Source organism: Rhinoraja longicauda, chromosome 26 (assembly GCF_053455715.1).
Source record: "Rhinoraja longicauda isolate Sanriku21f chromosome 26, sRhiLon1.1, whole genome shotgun sequence".
Classification (NCBI taxonomy): Eukaryota; Metazoa; Chordata; class Chondrichthyes; order Rajiformes; family Arhynchobatidae; genus Rhinoraja; species Rhinoraja longicauda.
The window spans coordinates 19,212,154-19,231,692 of record NC_135978.1 but is presented as its reverse complement, the minus strand read 5'-3'; the positions used below and the strand labels follow the sequence as shown (position 1 = coordinate 19,231,692).

The 19,539-nt window shown below is 40.5% G+C and overlaps 1 protein-coding gene across 1 annotated transcript in view; it reads right to left on the bottom strand.

Moving 5' to 3' along the window:
- The window catches only part of ankfy1 (ankyrin repeat and FYVE domain containing 1), a 64,243-nt gene that overhangs the window by 37,172 nt on the left and 7,532 nt on the right, over positions 1–19,539 (bottom strand). Inside the window, exons 3-7 of the mRNA XM_078422697.1 lie at positions 16,934–17,052; positions 12,629–12,764; positions 7,102–7,225; positions 3,902–4,051; positions 2,796–2,961 (exon numbers count right to left, since the gene is read on the bottom strand). Of these exons, the coding sequence (XP_078278823.1) occupies positions 2,796–2,961; positions 3,902–4,051; positions 7,102–7,225; positions 12,629–12,764; positions 16,934–17,052 (695 nt within the window). The remainder of the gene's footprint in view (positions 1–2,795; positions 2,962–3,901; positions 4,052–7,101; positions 7,226–12,628; positions 12,765–16,933; positions 17,053–19,539) is intronic.

Below are 19,539 nucleotides of genomic sequence, written 5' to 3'. Positions count from 1 at the left end.
AGCAAAATATGAGGTGTTGTTCCTCCAATTTCCAGTGGGCCTCACTATGACACTGGAGGAAGCCCATGACAGAACGGTCAGACTGGGAGTGGGAGTTGAAGTGCTCAGCCACCGGGAGCTCAGGTTGGTTAAGGCGGACTGAGCGAAGGTGTTGAGCGAAACGATCGTCGAGCCTGCGTTTGGTTTCGCCGATGTAAAGTTGACATCTAGAGCAGCGGATACAATAGATGAGGTTGGAGGAGGTGCAGGTGAATCTCTGTCTCACCTGGAAAGACTGTTTGGGTCCTTGGATGGAGTTGCGGGGGAAGGTAAAGGGACAGGTGTTGCATCTCCTGCGGTTGCTGGGGAAAGTGCCCGGGGATGGGTGGTTTGGGTAGGAAGGGACAAGTGGACCAGGGAGTTACGGAGGGAACGGTCTCTGCGGAACGCAGAAAGGGGAGGGGATGGGAAGATGTGGCCAGTAGTGGGGTCCCGTTGCAGGTGACGGAAATGTTGGAGGATGAATTGTTGGATACGCAGGCTGATGGGATGGAAGGTGAGAACGAGGGGGATTCTGTCCTTGTTACGAATGGGGGGAGGGGGAGCAAGACCGAAGCTGCGGGATATAGAAGAGGCCCTAGTGAGAACCTCATCTATAATGGAAGATGTTGTCAGGCTCGTTCAATCACTTTATTTTTGCAACTGAAACGAGGAGGCAGTCATAAAATTAACAGATCAGAAAATCACCGTCTTTGAGCAACTGTCAACAGTGACTTTTAAAATTCAGCAGCCAGTTAACGAGGTACATTGTTTTGCAACTGAAAGCAATTATGGTCATGGGATTGCTGCACACTCTGGCTACTCCCTTTCCTGGTAGTCACCATCTACATTTTGTTTTTTCTTTTTTCATAAATCTTCCTTGGTGTTCTGCAGTGCAGATGGCAGTTTGGACAGGATGTGGGAAATCAAGGGGACTTCCAGTCCCCGAGGACTACACTTGTGCAAGGTGCAGCAGCATAAAGACCATATTAAGGAATGGGAACAGCAGCTGGACAACCTCTAGATTATCTGGGAGACTGAGGTCATAGATAGTAGGTACAGTGAGGTGGTCACGCCTTGGGTAAGGACAAAATGTAGATGGTGACTACCAGGAAAGGGAGTTGCCAGAGAGTGCAGCAATGCCCTGTAATCATTCCCCTTTTCAACAGGTATGCCCCTTAGGATCAGGGGAGAGCAGCCGTGGCAGAGTGGCAGAGCCTTAGTGATAGGAGACTAGTTAGAGGGACAGACAGTGGATTCTTTGGCAATAACAGAGACTCAGGATGGTGTGTTGTCTCCCTGAATTCAGGGTTCATGATATCTCAGCAGCTGCAGAACATTCTCAAGGGGGAGTGCAAGCAGTCTGAGGTTGTTGTCCACTTCAGCACAATGGCATAGGTAGGAAAAGGAATAAGGTATTGTAGAATGAATACAGTGGAGCTCGGCAAAAAGTTAAAAAGCAGGACTGAGAATAGTAATCGCCAAATCACTCCTGGAGCAACGTATTGAGTCAGTGCACGTACGAGGTAGTGCAGACTTGGAAATATACAAACATGTCTTCACCATCACTTGGTCTAAATGCTGAAGCTTCCTTCCTAAAGCACTCTGGGTATACCTGCACCAAGCGTTTGTGGTTCAAAATGGTAACAAAAACATTAACTTTGTTGGTCACACAATTGAAAAATTAGGAACTATAAAATAAGAGGAATTTTAACATTCCAGCCCTTTTTTGTTCTTGGGAATTGCCTTTTTTCAGCTGTTCAGAGACATGCAGAGATTACTCCAGAGTCAGTCTGCAACCAAATGTAGAGCCTCCAGCTCTATGTAGAGCTGGTCTTCCAGCTCTAATGATTCTGAAGAACCAGTGGGTGTTTAACAAGCTTTCACTGATATTGTTCCAGAGCAACCCAACTGTCACATTTATTAAACTTGGAGTAGACCAAGGAGATTTGAAAAAAATCATGCAAAGCAGCTCTGGGTTTATCGTCAGTAATAATCCCCGAGCTACAGCTTTGCGCTATAAAATAACCATTGGAGAGGATTATTTCTTGATACTTCACAGAGCATCATTGTGCAGTCCCAGAGCTAGTTGTTCATTTTGTTCAATCCAGTTTTAACAAAAAGCCCTGGAGCTACTGCAACTAGAAGCTGCAGATCCAGACAGCCCTAACAGAAATAATGGAGAAATTAGGTTCTTGATTGGAATTACAAAACTTGAACTTTAGGAAAAGATTTATAGAATTGGCACATTCTACAATTATAACAATCCTTGAAAATAGTCACTGGCCCCGTTTTTGTGAAGAGCTGTTGCTGTAAATAAATAGTTTTAAATTGATTTATTCACTGCTGCTTTTCTCTGTCATCATTTAATCTCACCCGTCTCCATCATTTCAGATTTTCTTTTGTTCTTTCTTCCCCTCAGCCCTCGCATTCGTTCTGTACATATTTAAAACCCATCACCTCTCTAGCTTTATCCAGTTTTGATGAAAAGAAAACAACTGATTAACTTTGTCTCCATTCTTGCTTACATGCTGCCGTGTTTCTACCATTTTGATTTTATTTCACAATTATAGAGTATTTCGCTTTTGCAGTATAAGCAGGCAAATGCTAAACCAGAAAGGCCCACATATTCACAAGTTGCAAAATATTTCACTATGCCCGTTCTATATGACGTTGATTGACAAATCATTCCATAGGGACCAAGCTGAACATCAGATGAAACTCTGAACATCCAACCCATCAACTCATGGAGTTTCATTTGTTTGCTATCTTTTTACCTCGTTGGATAGCTTTGTGAAGCAAACTCCAGCCGATCTTATCCACCATGTCAACATCTGCTTTGTTATTAACCAGCGTTGTCGCAATACTCTCTAGCCGTCGAGAGAGAGCCAGATCCAAGGCCAGGTCTCCATTATCGTCAAGTTCATTTAGTTTGCCAGGTAACTATAGATTAATAAAAAACTGTGGTGAACAGTGTGCAGAAAAGCCTCAACATCACTAAATCAAATTGGCCAAAGATCATTGCTGGTGCCGTTACTAAACATAAGCTCGATGCACATAGGAAATCCCTTTTAAAAAGGCAAAAATCTGTTCCCAAAATGAGCTCCATTCTATTTGCTTATGTGTCAGCACCGACCAGTCGGATCTGTTACAGACTCAGAATTTTGCAATTTAAATACTGTTGCTTTGTGATGTACAAAGCACAAACCAACAAACCAAGACTGATTATTGGCAGCCTTGTGTATACTTATCACATAATGGGAACATATAGAATCCAACCACAAAATTCCATAAACATAAGCATTTCCTGAAGATAAAACAAACCTGGGGCATTTTTGAAGCAAAACGTAACTTGGAATAAACTTTACCAAAGTTTCATTTGTATGTGCGGGGTTAAATCTCAATTCATTAACAACTTGAGTAACAGAGGACATACAGACGGCCTTCTGCTCATCTCTTCTTCGCCAACCATCAAATTCCCGTTTGCCCACCATCTCCACTAGATTTACCACTCGCCTCTATATACCAGGCACAATCTGCAGTGGCCAAACCGCATGGGTTTGGTATATGGGAGGAAATCGGGCCACCTGATGAAAACTCCAGGTGCAACTCCACACAGACAGCACCCAAGGTCACGATTGAACTTGCGTCTCTAGATCTATGAGGTGGCAGCTCTGCCACTTGCACCATTTGCCACTCCACTTCTGCAGCAATGTTCAGTGCCGTTCCAGTTTATATCCTGATAATCTACTGCAAAATGCACTCCTTACAGCTAACATATTATTCCTCAATGCTACATACATGAAGCTTGAAAATTAAGATAAACAGTCAAAAACCCAGGATATACTTGTGCTTCAGGCATTTTGATTAACCTTGCTTTTACCTGAGAGTCCATCGCAATAAGGTGGAGAAATACAACATCTTCCCTTTCCACTTTGATAGCTTTGTGCAAAGGGTATTTGGTTTTTGATTTAATCATTTTGTATAACAAAGGAGCAGTCATGCTGCTGAAGTCATCCTTCTGCAGATCATCCTAGATAAATACAGAAATAGTTTTTAGTTGACAACATACGGCGATAACTAAGTAGCCCAAAGAGCAATGAACAACTAACAAAATAACTGACAATGACAGCATTGATCACACTGTTAAACAACAGAAAACTAATATTCTTGAATGGTCCAATGGAAAATGCTTTGGCTTTATAACCTTCAATGACGTAATTTAAAATACACATGCTCAAATCTCTCAAGGGACTTGCCCTGGACTCCACAACATGCTCCGGGATTTTGAATATTGCTTTCTTTTAATTCCAGCCTCAGACACATCCCCAAATTTATTCCCTCTGCTTTTGATATCGAGCCCAGTATCTTAGTAGAAACAAGGAACTGCAGATGCTGGTTTACCAAAGAAAGACATAAAATGCTGGAGTAACTCAGCAGGTCATGCAGCATCCCTGGAGAACATGCATAAGTAATACTTCGGGTCAGGACTCATGGGCTCGTATCCTGGTAACTGTTACTCAAGTTAAATACTATGAATATTATTTTGGGGATAAGATATTGCAAGGAAAAGTCGCAAAGAGGTTGGACAGATAGGGCTAGACATGAATGCCCCACTCTCCCCCTGCTCTGGGTGCTAATAACTGATCCAAAATAAAAACAGAACACTGGAAATACTCAACAGGTCAGGTAGCATCTGTAGAGAAAGATTTAACATTTTGGGCCGATGACAATCAGTTCTGATAACAGTTAAGGTAATAAGAATAATATGATTTAATCCCGACACAAATCTGGAAGGAGTTACAGACCTTGGTGAAACCAATTACCATCATTTCCAGTACCAAGGGAACTACATCAAACCCAATGCTGAGCTGGAGCTTATGTCCAAAAAGTTGGCACAGAATCAAAATAACCCCAGGTTGTGGTCTGTTGCTTCTGAATCACTGGGCCTTGACTATTTCTACCCATGTGTCTCCCTTCTAAAAAACAGTTACCCAGTTGCTATTCCACAGCAACCTGGTTTAGTAATAGAGTGGAGAACTTTGAAGGAGTCTCTGCTGCAATCCGAACTCGGGGTTGGTTTTCTACTGGACAAAGATTGAGTAGTCTAATTATTTTTTGAAATAGAATTTTAATGTGTTATTGATGTTTATTGAAATTAAAATATAACAACCCTTCATTAATAATAACAATCAAATGTAGTTAAGAGACTGATGTTATAGCACATTTATTATTTATGATCTTTCCATTCAGCTCCTAATATATATGAAAGTTTTCTGTGACTAATATTTCTACAGGCATAGGTAGATGGAACTTGTTTGGTTTAGGCACGTTGGTCAGCATGGACAAGTTGGGCAGAAGTGGGTGTTTCTATGGTGTAGGAATCTATGACTATCAATCATAAAGGACAAAATGCAACACAATCAGGAGAATTACTTTAAAAAGGCATTAAAAGCTGTACAGAAGATATTCAAGGAAGGTGAAAAAAGGTGTCAAACTATTAAGAGGGACCTTGAACAATGAGCTACAGTTGCAGGGTAGGGATTGGTGACTAGTCTCAGGGAATAGAGACACAGCTTGGTGGATAAAGAAGGGTCCGAGAGAGAAATATTATTATAGCCCATATCATGAAGCCCTCATGTGGATCAAGTCATTATTATTCACCAAGTAAATCAGTAAAATTCTGTTGCTGGAGAGACTACAATTGGATTTCACAAGTCGTGTGTAGAATCACACAAAAAACAGGTTTCATTATTTATCGCCATCAAATTCTGTTATCCAAGGGATACATTAAAGTAATAGTTTGGAGTAGTCAAAATAAATTTGTTCACAATAGTGTTTCCTGCAGTCAAATATTTTGAAAGAAAAATATTACAGATATTGTAGATCACTGAAAGCCATTGAACTGAAATGCTAGCACTGCATGTCTCCACAGATGCTGCGTGCCAAGAGTTTTTCCAGCAATGTTTTACCTTCAGCACAGCCAGGGTACACATTTCACAATGCTAGTCATGGTGGGAAATATAACCGGCATTCACCACCACACAGTTATTACTCTACAGTAACTGGACCATTGAAATACTGGTGTATCCTGTCTAGTGATTTTCAAACACATAGCCACATATGGAATGAACTTACAGTTAAACTGGAGGATATGACAAAGAATGTGTTACCACAAGGGCATGCAAAAGTAAATATATGAATGACCCAATAATTAATATTATAAAATACATATTAATAGACCAAGGTGGCTACAAGGTGGGAGGATTTGGCCCATCGATAATACATTTCATCCAAAAACAACTTTTTCTTAAAGGGAACTGGTAGGCAAAACTATAGTTACCATTGTTATAGTTGAAACAAACTATCTCAGCAAATGAGAGTAAGTCAGTCGCCTCCTAAGATTATATGGCTCAATGAGAATTTAATGGGGGAAAACTATTAAGCTCCAATTTAGTGAAAAAACTCCAAACTTTATTCATAAAAGTGTAAATTTAAAACAAACCCCACTTCAACACTCAAAATAAATTTGCATTTATAAAGCAAGCGATGACAGCCAGCACCCAAAACTAACTCACTCATAAGGTGTACCAAAGTAAACTCTCCAAGCCGACAGGTTTTCATTATCCTGAACGTGCTGCATTGCTAAACGTGTTCATGTTCCGCACCAGCACTTAAAAACTGTAGACTTGTGAAAGTTAGAAATGTTGCTGAAAGACCCGTTTCTCATTTGAAGTTGTACCCCAAGAGACAGTAACAACTAATTCAACCGATGCAGAATTTCAGCAGGATACGTCTCAAATGAGGCACAGGATTTCTAAGTCAGCCATTTGGTATGGGGCTTATTTTGTGCAAAAATTGTTAATGTCACAACAAAGCAGCATTAAACAATTTGACAATTAAAAATCACAAACTTCAGTAAATGAGCATTATGCAAGACAAATACAAAAACAATTCTTGAGATGAATCACAAAACATATCTTAGATTATACATGCATCAAGCATTATTCCTCATAGGCTACCTTCAGACATTTCGCCACATTGAAGGCGCTGCTTAATACAAGTTGTCATCCTTTAACTCACCCAATGGCTGGCTATGATTTCAGAACAGTAGTTCAATAATGCACCAGCATTCAGCTCCTCTGCAGTCTGATAAAAGCGAATACAGTTCCTAACATTAACCAGTGACATAACTCCTTTTTCACACCTGTCAGTTGAAAAAAAAGTAGACAATTGTTTGATTTTTTCAATTTGTGATTTGTGATTTTTTTTAAAATACAGATCATTTCAAAAATGTGTTAGTTGCCAGCAAAACAAATAAGATTAGCAATCAGGCATCTTAAAATGGTGGTCACAACATTCATTATACATGCTTTTTGCAACAGTGCACTGTCGAAATACCTAGACCCTTCTTCTGTATCAGTAGCTTAGGTATGCAAAAACATCAGAAAATAAAATAGAAAATGAAAAAAGATGCCAGTGTCACAACACTCATGTTTGCATCCTAAGATCAAGGCTTACAAAGATGGCTTGTCTTATACAATATTCAGAATTAAAAAGGGAAATGCTGTGAAAATAAAAGATGTGGACATTAAAAGGACATCAGATGATAGACGCATGGTGAAGATGCAGACTGGAGCCCGGGGACAAATAAAATTGATTACAAATAGCTAAAAGCAAATGTTTGAAATTTAGTTGTGGGGATCTACTTTGTTAAATAAATGGATAGGACATACTATGCAGTTTGGCACATTCCACAAAATTTGCCAATATTAAAAATAATCATCTAATAATATCACTATTACCCATATTTAATTTTTTTAATTTGAACTTGGGAGCCAGAAATAATTTGAAGATTTTGGGTACAAAGCAAATGAGTACAGTTAATAAATAGCAAAGGCTGAAAAATGAAAATTTGTTTTAAATGCAGACAAGTATGCAAATAATTTTGGAAGGAGGAATAAGGAGACAATTTACTCGTTGGGAAACTAGTATATCTAGGGTAGAAGCAAAGAAATGGGGACAAATTCTTTAGTCAATTTATTTTTTCAAATCACAGCTTAATGTAAATAATGGGGCCATTTCCAGACTAAGTTTACACTAAACTTTTGTAACCTTGCATGTTATGTACAATTTCAATTTTACAAAAAGATTATCGAAGCCACTGAAATAATTCAAAGATTTACGAACATTACACAGAATGTGTAGGTCATCAGCAAGGAGAAAATACTGGATCACTTTTTGAATAGAACAAAGAGGTGACACTTGCAGGCATTAAAATGATAAAATTGTTCAACTGTGTGGATAAAAAGATGATATTTGAACTTGGCAAGTTGGGGAATGAGTTGGTAGACTACAAGATTGTCGTTCATAAACGCAACCCTCCCTTTACGCAACAGTTGGATTTTTTAGATTTTTAGAGACACAGCGCAGAAACAGGCCCTTCGGCCCACCGGGTCCGCGCCGCCCAGCGATCCCTGCACATTAACACTATCCTACACCCACTAGGGACAATTTTTACATTTGCCCAGCCAATTAACCTACATACCTGTACGTCTTTGGAGTGTGGGAGGAAACCAAAGATCTCGGAGAAAACCCACGCAGGTCACGGGGAGAATGTACAGACTCCGTACAGACGGCGCCCGTAGTCAGGATCGAACCCGAGTCTCCGGCGCTGCATTCGCTGTAAGGCAGCAACTCTACCGCTGCGCCACCGTGCCGCCCTTAAAGGCGGTACTTGAGGTAATTTGAGGTACTTGGTACAATATAGTGGTTGAAGGACATAGCACGAATACATTTAAGAAAACTCACAACAGGAATTAGTGTTGGAGCAGGAAGAGATAAGCCAGTATAACAGGACCATTTCCAGGTTTTGCGATGCAACAGGTTTAAAAACAAAAACATTTTCACAAAACTTCAGTATCTGTAAAATATGTGGTGCTCAGTGCTTTAGAGTACATCTTTAACATACATTTACTTTGGCAACGTTGCAGTGAGTTATGAAGCCAATTACACACACATTTAAACATATCAAAGCATACCGGAGTCCCAAGAGCCATGGAACAATGCCATGTCACTTTGACCACAATTGAACTACGTGCAGGTAAATACAATGCGTGAATACTTCATGACCAGTGCTCCAAGGAAGCTACAAAAGATGATGCTGACCTTCAACAGGTTTGTGTCATTATCCTGACAATATGTAGAAAACAAAGTCTTGAGAAACAGCAACCAAAGGATCAATTTTAACATGATCTGACATACAAATATGAAAGAATAGAAGCACAGAACACAAAATAAGCCTATAAGGGAATGTAGAGAAAATAGTTTAGAATTAGATACTGTCCAATATTTCAGTGGAGGTCCAAGTACAACATTTTGAAGATATAAAGCTAAAAAGGTAAATGTAATTTTAGAACCTTCAAGGCTAGTTTAAAGGCAGCATGAATTAACTTTAAATCAAAGGAGAAATTATGCAAAGATAAAGGTGTTTTTCTCTATTTTAGATTATCCAACCACATGGTAATAAATTAAGTCAAGTCATAAATACATTGAATAGAAAGATTTAAATTGGGTCAAACCCAGATATCTCACAAAAAGCCATGAGCATCTTCAACCAGAGAATGTCAAAAGTTAATTGCTAATCAAGTTGAAAGCTTCTACAAGAAAGTATGTTTATGCTTTCTCTGGACAGGATGTCTAGAACAACAGGTTCCAGTCCCAACACAAGGGGTCAATATTCTTTCAACCACAGGGAATCTATGCAATTCTCCCCCGAGAGCTGTGGAGGCTTAGTTTCAAGACTGAGATTGATAGACTTTTGGATATTCCTTTAAAAGACGGGATTTAATGAAGAAAAGTGACAGAAAAAGAAAAAAACAAGCCTTATGTTAAATTTAAAAAAGCAGGTTGAAAGACCATCTCCCGTTAATTCTTACAACTCAATAAGCAATACTGGCACACATCTAGGTGTCTTAAAAGACAAAATAAGTTTTAATCAATGCACAGCAGAAAAATTGAAGTCCATCACAATGTTAAATTCTACGATTGAAACAAAGAGAGCAATGATTCAATCAAACCATACAGAAGCCCGTGTAGAACACAAGTACTGTACAATTCAGCTGCGTTTACTCAAAAACTAAGGAGGCAAACACTGGTGGCAGTGCACAGAAGAAATAAGACTAATTGCAAATGCTTACAATTATGAGAAAGAGAAAAATAAATGTAATTATAAAGCTCTGAGAGCAATATCTCAGATTTTCCTGGCACAGCTAAAAGACAAATCTAGGCCCACTCTACTCAATCTATCCTCACAAGCCAACATGCTGCAATTTCAGAATCAATTCAGTGAACATTCACTCCACTCCTTATGTCACAAGTATGGCCTTCCTTGGGTAAAGAGATCAGACCAGGACAGAATGCTCCAGCACTTTCACCAGGCTCTGTATAATTATAACATGTTTTTACTCTTTCAATCAAATTCTCTTCCAATAAAGGCCAACATTCCTTCCCTAAATGATTACTATAACCAAAGAATAACGATCAGTGATTCTGGGGCAATGATACAGTTCTTCAAAGATAAACACTTTAAAAACTCACCATTTCATAAGAATTCTGCCTTTATTCTTTTTTAAACCAAAGTGGATGATCACATATTTCTCCACATTACATTTCACTTGCCATGCCCCGACCAGTGTTTAATTTGAGATACAGCATGGAAACAGAACCTTTGGCCTACCGAGTCCAAGCCAACCTAGAACTAGCCTGTTCACTAGTTCTATCCTACAAACTAGGGACAATTTATAGAAGCCAATTAACCCACAAACCTGCATGTCATTGGAATGTGGGAGGAAACCAAAACACCTGGAGAAAACCCACATGGTCATAGAGATGACATACAAACTCTGTACAGTCAGCACCTGTTGTCAGGATCAAACCTGTGTCTCTGACACTATAAGTCAGCAACTCTACCATCGTGCCACTCAATGCACTTAGTCTCTTTGGAGGCAACACCTCGTATTTTGCCTAGGTAGTCTACAATTCAATGGTACTAACACCGAATGCTCTCACTTCAGGTAACCCTTACCTCTCTTGTTTCTCACCCACCTCTTGTGATCCTCCCATTTTTATCCTTTCCCATACCTTCACACTACCCCACCTCCAAAGTCCTGCATCACCCATTACCTCCTCCACACACACTCTCTCACCCACCACCCTCTCAACCTCTCACCGGCCTGTCTCCCAACTTCACTCCTCCCCCTCCAGCCTCCATTTGCCCATCATCCTTCAGCCCTCCAACCCACACATCACCACTCCCCCTCTCCTCTTTATACCGGCCATCATCCATCTCCACTCTCAGACCAGAAGCAGATCTCCATGCAAAACATTGACAATTCCTTCCCTTACCTCCTCAAATGTTTCCATAGCAGTTTGGCTTTGAACCTCACCCCTCAGCCTGCACTTTCACATTCAGCTCGCCTCTTTAGCAAACTTGATATTATATTTGATGCTTCATACAAATTGCCCACGTGCAAATTGAGCACAGCATCCTTTCATAAATGCATGATGACTCCACCCACTCCTGCGACACAGTTTTCTTTGAACAAGGATATCAGGCATATGGAAATAGGCAGGTAGATGGGGCCAAGTCACGTATATGCCAAGAAACTGAATGGGAGAAACCATGCTCAAGGGACTGATGACTGATTATCATATATTGCAGAGAACAAAATTTGCAATGTGGAGGGATGACAGGTTATGGGTCAAAAAGCCTTCTGCATCCATAAATAATCTGATAGGCTGGGCTTGAAGATTAAGGCATATGGAAGCCAAGGTTATCTGGCTAATTGGATCTAAAATTAATTTGGTAATAGGAGACAGGGTAGTAGTGGATGGATGCTTGTCCAATTTGAAGTCCCTGATGAGCGGTATAGCGCAGGGATCAGTGAGGGGACCATTGTTGTGTATGATATCTACTAACAACTCAGACACAAATGTGGGAGGTGTGATTAGCAAATCGGTGGATGGCGTGGAAGTTGGTGGTGCTATAAATAGCAAAGTAGTTTAGTTTACAGATACAGCATATAAACAGCCTGGAAAGTGTGCAGAAATGATTCACAAGTATGTTGCAAGGAGGCCTTAAGTTATAAGACTGGATAGGTGGGGCTTCTTTGCCTGGAATGCAAGAGACTGAAGGGTTACTTTATAGAGGTAAATAAAATCACGAGGGGCATAGATAAAGTGAATGGTCACAGTCTTTTTCTCAGGGTCAGGGAGTCTAAAACTTGAGGGCACAGAGTCAAGATGAGGAGAGAGTAAAACATGATTTTAAGGAAACCTAAGGGGCAGTTTTCCTAGAGAGGATGGTAAGTACATAGAGCAAGCTGCCAAAGGAAGTGTTGGAGGTGAGTACATTTACAATGTATAAAAATAGCACTTAGGGAACATTTTGAGGAACATGGAACAAGCACAGGCAAATGGGAGCAGCTACGGTAGGCAACTTGTTCAGTATGGACAAGTTGGGCCTGATTTGGTCATATTTAAACACCAGCGAGGACCCAAGTCAAGATCTTATTGCTTGTGTAGAAAATGGATTTAACAATTTATCTACCTTTCCCGGAGTTGATACAGCTGAAATCGATTGGCCAGTTTCATCAGATCGATAAGGAACAAGTCATCTTCCTTCAATTCCAGATCATCTGTGTAAACCCATCGAAGCATTGACATGGCCACATCTGGCTCAGCATCTGAAAGAAACAGAAATCAATTACAATAGGACAAGCACTTATCACATGTACAAATGAAAGAACATTAATAAAAAACTTAAACAACTACAGTTGGAAATCTGAAAAATAAACAGAAGATATTGAAAAGGAGGAGTTCTGGAATGAAGGAGTTTTTGAAATTTGCAATCTTTGACATCAGAATAAAGTCGTTTATTGCAGCAAAGGATAAAGTGGAACATGGCCCATTCTGCTTCAAGTCATCTTTCTGTGACATTGGCACTCTTTTTTTCTCTCAATTAGCATAACCTGCCCTGCTAGGCATGTCCTACAACCCTTCCTTTCATAACACTTATATTCCTTTGTTTGTATTTTCACCAATGTAGAAGTGTAAGAAGAAAACCCAGTCAAGCCTTAAGAATTTTGGAAATTTTAATCTAGATATCTCTCGTTCTTCTAAACCGTGAGGAATAGATGCCTTAACTACTCAAGGCCCATCTTGTAAGGTACACCTGTCATTCCATGAGCCAATCTGATATTCACCATATTCCCAGAGAAAGTAAGCCACTGGATAAGGAGACCAAAATCGTATGCAGTCCTCCAAGTATTGTCTCACCAAGATCCTAAATAATTTAAGTTCAAGTGATCTTTCGGCTTATACTAAAAACTTTCCACAATGAGGGGCAACATCTCATTTCAAAATACCTGCTGCAACTCCACATTAACATTTGATGACTTGTACACAATGACATACAGGTCTGTAATCAACATTTTCCAATCTATCAATGTTTCTGTTTTTCTGCCAAAGAGTCTCGCCTCATTTCCCCCACAATGTACTCCATTTAATTTGTTACCAGAATTACTGGTTGGAGAGCCAAGTTTACGCTTAAGGGGATGTTCGATGAACGAACAAGTTCCACTTAGCTCTGTCAAAAAGAATGCAGCTGGCCAGAATTGCCACATTGCCTCTATTGAATCACCAATGCACATGCTGATTTTCTTCTTGAGTTTCAGTTCAAGTGGATTAGTTCTGTATGTTCCAACCAGTCTATACTTACTTGGTTTGAAACACACTTTCAGCATAATTTTACTTTTCTAGTCAAAACATTGGTCAACAGGATGTAGCTTTCAGCTCTACACAATACTTTCAAAGTTATCCGGCGCTTAAGCTGAAAATATCCAAATGATTCTTGGTAAAACAGATATGATCAAGCACCAAGTCAGCTGGATCTAGAGGTCCAAATAGCTGTGTATCCAGACACAGTTTTGCAATCAACTGGGTCACACTGCAGTGGTTGAAAGAACAAACAGCTGTGTTCCAAAAGAGTACACACAGTCCCATTTTCGCTATCTAGAGCAGTTGAGGGAAAAGGATCTTTTTGTTGGGAGCTAGGAGTGCCTTTCAAACCATTTAGTACTAAATAAATGTGTATAGTTAGTGACAATCTTCTGGTGTTCCAAATCCCACCAAGACTTGATGTGACACCAAATTCAATAAATCATCACAAGAGCCACTCTGATGAGGTCAACATTTGATAAACGATCCTGAACGCGACCGAATTGTCTCAAAAGACTGTCCGTAGTGACAGCTCTACAGTTCAGCAGATTGATCAAGTTTGATGACAAAATTAAATACGAAAGAGACTGCAGATGCTGGAATCTGGAACATGACAACAAGACTAGTTAGTGTCTGTTTAAAATAATGTGCATTATAAACATTGTACTTTTTTATGGCTCTGATGACCAAGTCAAAATTTGCAATAGAGACCTAATGTTGCAGGATGGATGCTTTTGGTAAAAATATTCAGGTGGGGCTTTAGACACACTGAACCTGGTGCACTTCTATAACAGTTTTGTGGCTACTATTACTGATCCGTATTTTCAATTTCAGATTTATTTAATTACTTCAACTCTGTAACTACAAGTGTGGGATTAGAACTCCATACTCCAGTTCTCTGCATGTCAATGCAGTAATCACCACTGAACTACAAACCTCACAACCATTCTCCACACATAATAATTCACTGGGTTAATGGCACTGATTTTATTAGGGAGAGTTGCTGCAGCTTCTGCTTCCACTGCTCTTTAAAAATATATCAACCAAGTTATACAACTTAATTTGTTGTACAAAAGACTACCGAGAGAAGAGACATACACGCCTCTCATTCACTGATTGACACTGCATTGAGAAATCCAGTCACTAACCCCACACACCCGCTCATGCCAATGTCTCTAGCCTCACAGGGAAAAGGGCCCATCTCTAGCTGTTCCAAGAACATTAGTACATTCTTGTCAGTACACTAACATTCCAACTATTGACCTACAAAATTATGTGCTCTCAGTTCTGGTGACCTGTAGAGCTTAAAAGACAGAAAAAGAGACACTGGAATTCAAGGATGTCTCAAGGTCAAGTTAACAAACCCAGGGATACATGTATGCTGAAGGTAGACACAAAAGGCTGGAGTAACTCAGCAGAACAGGCAGCATCTCTGGAGAGAAGGAATGGGTGATGTTTTGGGTCGAGACCCTTCTTCAGATACATGTATGCTGATAGTTTTTCATAAATTTGCATACCTTTGGCAGAGGTCATTAAATTAAACGCAAACAAAGTCAACTTCTAAGAATGTCATGATCAATGAGATGGGGTGGCACAGTGGGAAAGCTGGTAGACCTGCTGTCTCACAGCGCCAGAGATCCAGGTTTGAACCTGACCTCTGGTGCTGTCTGTGTGGAGTTTGCACTCTCCCTGTGGATTTCCTTCGGGTGCTCCAGTTTTGTCACAAAGCCCAAAGATGTGTCCTTTTGTAGGTTAATTGGCCTCCGCATATTGTCCCCAGTGCGCAGGAGGTTGATGCAAAAGTGGGATACCATAGAATTAGTGAATCGATAGTCGACGTGGACCCGGTGGGCGGGAGGGCTTGTTTCCATGCTGTATCTTTCAATATGTCTATTAAATTGCGCACTTCAACAGAAATATTTAGCATCACTTCAAAAAGATTTGAAGTGTTTGCTAATAGCCAATCACTGCTGTATGCTAATAGCCAATCACAGAAAAACTGCCTCTTTCAATATGTTGGTTCAGTATAGCAGCAATTCCCAAACTCGGCTCTCAAAGATAAAAGCAGACACGGTCACAAAGACGGTGAGCGTAACTTTGCATTGATATCCACCCCCCTACCCCCCCCCCCCCCCTCCCACTCCCATCAGCAGGACAATCGATTTACCTCCACAATAACTCCATTTGTCTATTCAAAACTTTCACATTAATCCACTTGCAGTATAACGCCTATAAACAGTAACTATACTGAAATTACTGACCAGTTGTGTTTACAACGGCTACATCATTTGGGCAGGTTGGGGTGAAGGCGCTTCTCGAATTTTGTCTGCTTAAGTGGGGTCATGCCAAGAAAGAGAATGATGATCATTGCCATTAAATGTCAAGATTACACCACAAATTTCTTTTTACAAACCAGAATATTATAAAACATTAATACTGTCCAAAATCCCCCGTAAACAAGTTTAAACTCCAAGAGTAAAAGCTGCAGACTAATTTGGCAACAAATCAAAAGTGCTTACACTCAGCAGGAAGTGCCATGCCAGATTATTGCTATTGAAAGTGACTTAAATCCAAACCTGCTGACATGCCCGTAGGTTTATGGGTAAATTAGTCAACTTTATCACATCAGTAGGGTGTCAGGTCTCTTCAAAGAACAATTTATTAAATCTCTGCTCAACAAATGTTTTCAAAGAATATATTCAGTTGAAAGGTAAATGATCTCAACATTGTAAATACTTGCTTTTCAGCAGACAATATAGGTGGATTATTTTCCAATTTCATTCCAATTATGTTCTGTCATCTCAGAAAAATACACTTAATTTCTCCCTGACTTTGCAAAGTCAATCCTACTTTGCCTCATTTAATATACTGCAATCAATCTTGTCAATCGCCCAAGATGTCAACTCACTTCAGTTATTCACCTGATAACACGCTCGAGGAGATCAACATAAATGCAAATTAAAAACAAAGTCCGAAACCAATATAATGACAAAAAATAAAAATTACCTTCCAAAACATCGACTGAAACAAAGAACCAGTAAACAAAATTCCTATTTCTCCCCACAGTAGACTGACAGCTTGGGAATAAAAAAATTCAGAACATCGGAATCAAACCTAGTAATAAATGTGTACAAACCTGACAGGTCTAGCTCATGGATAGAAGCAAGGTTTGCAAGGCTCCAGGTATCGCTGCGTGCTGCCAACACAAACTTGTGAACATTGAGGTACTTGTCTCCAACCTTCACTTTCAGATCACTGCAAGACACAAAACATGACCTTTGCCTTCATTTCATCTGACATCATTCACAAAAGCAGGTTAGGAGAGGAGCAACCAAAGCCACTGTGGTATTACAATTCACACAACGACAGAGTTCAGCCAATTTGCTTCCTTTACAGAAAAGTTATGGGAAAAAAAACGCAATGTTAAATTAAGTGTGACCAAGAACAATGTCACAACCCAGAGCTTGGATGGAGTGCAAACAGTTTAGAAAAGACAGATTACAAATGAGAAGCGCTTAAAAACAAAAGTAAAAACATTTAGGTGACTCTTCAGAAATGCAAGTTGAGGGAGAAGCATAAAAAAGAATTTGAATGCTGATTTGACAGTGATCAGACTAAACATGATTCATAGATTATCACAGCCAGCTCTACAACCCAGCACAAAAATAATAATAACAATAATAAATTGTATGTGTCATATGTAGGTTGGCACAGGGTCAACGGTACAATGAAATGTATTTGACAAGACAACGGGTCACCTCAGCAGTAATCCACTGAGGGTCACTTTTAAACCCACTGCTCAGATGACACTTTATTAATATTTCCATAATAATTCAGAATTTCAGAGTGCCGCAATTTTGTAATGCCCAAATGAATTTGACATGTAGGTACTTTTGAAAAATATCTCAATCAATTTTAACTCAACTGTCACAAGGACATCAGAGTCTGCATTAATTTGTCTGCATTTTCGATTTACATTCGCCATGTTCTAAATTACCTTCTGTGACTCTGCAACATGACCTCTAACACCACCCATAACATCAAACCAAACACTGGTCTGAAGACCAACTCCAGAATAAAACATGTGTAGGAAAGAACAGCAAATGCTAGTTTAAATTGAAGGCACAAAATGCTAGAGTATCTCAGCAGGTCAGGCAGCATCTCTGGAAAGAAATGAGTGACGTTTCGGGTCGAGACCCTTCCTCAGACTTATTCCCCAGATTAAAACATGTCCTGTTGCTCACCACCATCTGTTTTCTATTGCTTGATTTTACATACTACTATTGCTGCTCCTTCAGTCTCCTGAACTTCACCTTTGTCAATATCCATTATAACATTTTGTCCATTGTATATTAAACTTCACCCACACTGCATTAATTGCACTACCCTCACTAGCCTTGTTATTTCAACAACAAAAAATCATGTCAAACATTGATGGTTTTTAACAAATCCAAATTCCCTTTCATTTACTGACCAAATTTTGTAATTATCGATTAACGTAGCTTTAAAAAAAAAAAAAAAATCTTTAAGGACCCCTGTCCAAAATGGCGGCGCTGCCCTAGCAGTTGCGGCTTACCTGCGGTCCGTTTGTCTCTGTGTTTTGTTGTTTTTTTTGTCTTAATTGTAGTTGTGATGTCGTGTTTTTGTGTTTGTGTACTATGTGTGTATGTGGGGGGGAACTGTAAAATTGTAGATGTGTCCCTTCCGAACGGAGACCCGACCTTTGTTTTTTGGGTCGGGTCTCCGTTCCTGCTGCGGCCTACCATCGGCCCAAATCCTGGAGCTGGCGGCCTCCAGGGCTCTGGTTCGCAGAGCCCGCGGACCGGACTCACCATCAGCGGAGCCGGCCGTCCTTGGAGGCTGCGCGAGCGGCTGCGACTTGCCTTAGGCTCGGGCCGCGTGGATGCCGACATCGGGAGCTCTGGCAGCGGCAGTGTGTTCGCCCGCCCCGGATCGCGGGGCTTGGGTCGGCCCGCCGCGGACATTTCGCCGTCCGGTGCGGCCTGAAATAGGCCGCGGGATTTTTCTCTGCCTGGCGGGGGCTTCAATGTCGGGAGCCCTGACCGCCCCGACGTGCAGCAACAGTGGCAGCAACAGCGTGTTCGCCCGCACCGGATCGCGGGGCTTGGGTCGGCCCTCTGCGGACCTTTCACCGTCCGGCGCGGCTTGGAACGTGGCAACGACACCAACCTGGCCGCGGGAGAAGACGGCAGGGGAAGGGAAAAGACATTCTGGCCTTCCATCACAGTGAGGAGGGGACTGGAGGAGACTCACTGTGATGGATGTTTCTTTTTTTTTTGTGTGTTGGTTGGGGTTGTGTAATTTGCTTGTTTTATTGCGTTTATTATTGGACTGTGGGTGACTAAATTTCGTCCAAATAAGGATATCTTGAATCTTGAATCTCTTGAATTAGACTGTCCATATCATTGTTGCTCGGATTAACCCTCTCCACTTCCTTGAACAGTTGTAATTCTCCAGTACTCTCATAAGATTCATATGTTCAAACCAGGGGGAGACGACTGAATGGATTCTATGCAATTTTTACCCTTGCTTCCCACAGTAACGTCGCATACATACCACAAAGACCCAGTGACTTTTCGACTTTGAATACTGTCAATCTTTGAATTACCTTCTCTATTTTTATCCTATCCAATATCACAATTGCCAACTCATTCACTTTTAGGGAAACAATAGATCTCATGATCACTGCACGGTTCTCAGTTAAACTAAGTCTAGTCTGGT